Here is a 1,235-nt window from a genome sequence, read left to right as displayed (position 1 = left end):
AATGGAAAAGCAGCTGGCATCGACGATATACGTCCTGAACTATTGAAATACGGTACTGGTGTGCAAACTGAGCCACTATACCAAGTGTTAATGCAGATATGGGACATTGAGGGTATTTCCACAGATTGGAAGAAAGGGGTCATAGTGAAACTATTTAATAAGAGTAGAATTGCTGATTGCAGCGATTGGCGAGGTATCACTTCATAGTCTGCAGGAAACAAAGTCCTCTACCAACTACTTTTGAATCACATCCAAACAAAAGTTGACACCATACTCAGAGATGAAAAGCATGGCTTCCGACCAAATAGGTCATGTACTGACTTGATTTTTAGTCTAAGAATACCTATTGAAAAATCAAATGAATGGCAAACTGAAATCATAATGGCTTTCATCGATTTCGTGAAGGCTTTCGACTCAGTCCATAGTGATTCACTGTGGAAAGTATTGCTCTACTATGGCTCCCTGGATAAAATTGTCAGAATTATAATGGCGCTATATGATGAACAAATGTGCACTGTTCTAACTGATGAAGGGGACTTGACTGAGTGGTTCAAAGTCAACTCAGGCATTCGACAGGGGTGCATTCTGTCCCCAGTACTGTTGGCAATGCTCATTGATTTTATCCTGCGGACGAGCAACTTCACAGGTGGCATCCAGTTGAATGAAAATCGCACTTCATTTGATGCAGACTTCGCAGACGATATAACGCTCCTTTCTCACTTAAGAGAGGAGCTTCAGTACAACATAAATGAGATCTCGAAAGTAGGTGAACGAATAGGTTTGGCAATAAGCACGCAAAAGACAAAATCATGCGCAATAGCGTGAATAAACTATCTGCTGAGCCACTGACAGTTAAAGAAAAGGAAATTTAAGAGGTAGAGATGTTTAGATATCTTGGGAGTCTAGTGAGCACCGATGAAAGCCCCGAGCATGAAGTTGCCACACGTATCGCGTGCGCAGGAAGCGCCTTTGGTAAGTTAAGAAACGTTTGAAGAAGTTCCACTTTCTCTTTGAAGTTGAAACTGAGTCTCTTGAATAGTAATCTTCTGTCAGTATTAATGTATGGTTCTGAACGCTGAGCGCTGACAAAACAGCTAGAGAAAAAAAAATCAAAAGTTCATCCCTTGATGAACATTGGTCAAAGACGCTGGAGAGGTCGTCGTTGCCGCCTTATACGCCGACCGGCGTGGGACCCCCCCCCCACGTAAAATTTTCCGACTAGTAAAAACGTAACA

The 1,235-nt window shown here is 42.2% G+C and overlaps 1 protein-coding gene across 1 annotated transcript; it reads left to right on the top strand.

The window, feature by feature from the left end:
• Positions 1–381: 381 nt before the first annotated feature.
• On the top strand, positions 382–825 carry LOC148942307 (uncharacterized). The gene has a single exon (XM_089103285.1). It carries the CDS (start codon positions 382–384, stop codon positions 823–825), a length of 444 nt encoding a protein of 147 aa, XP_088959411.1.
• The last annotated feature ends 410 nt before the right edge of the window (positions 826–1,235 follow it).

Source organism: Artemia sp. Qi Xiang Cuo, chromosome 17 (genome assembly GCF_049724085.1).
Source record: "Artemia sp. Qi Xiang Cuo chromosome 17, ASM4972408v1, whole genome shotgun sequence".
NCBI lineage: Eukaryota > Metazoa > Arthropoda > Branchiopoda > Anostraca > Artemiidae > Artemia > Artemia sp. Qi Xiang Cuo.
This window is presented reverse-complemented; position numbering and strand designations above follow the sequence as displayed.

Bases quoted from the DNA above. Each gene is read 5' to 3' on its own strand.
- LOC148942307 (XM_089103285.1), top strand. From the start codon at position 382: ATGGCTTTCATCGATTTCGTGAAGGCTTTCGACTCAGTCCATAGTGAT.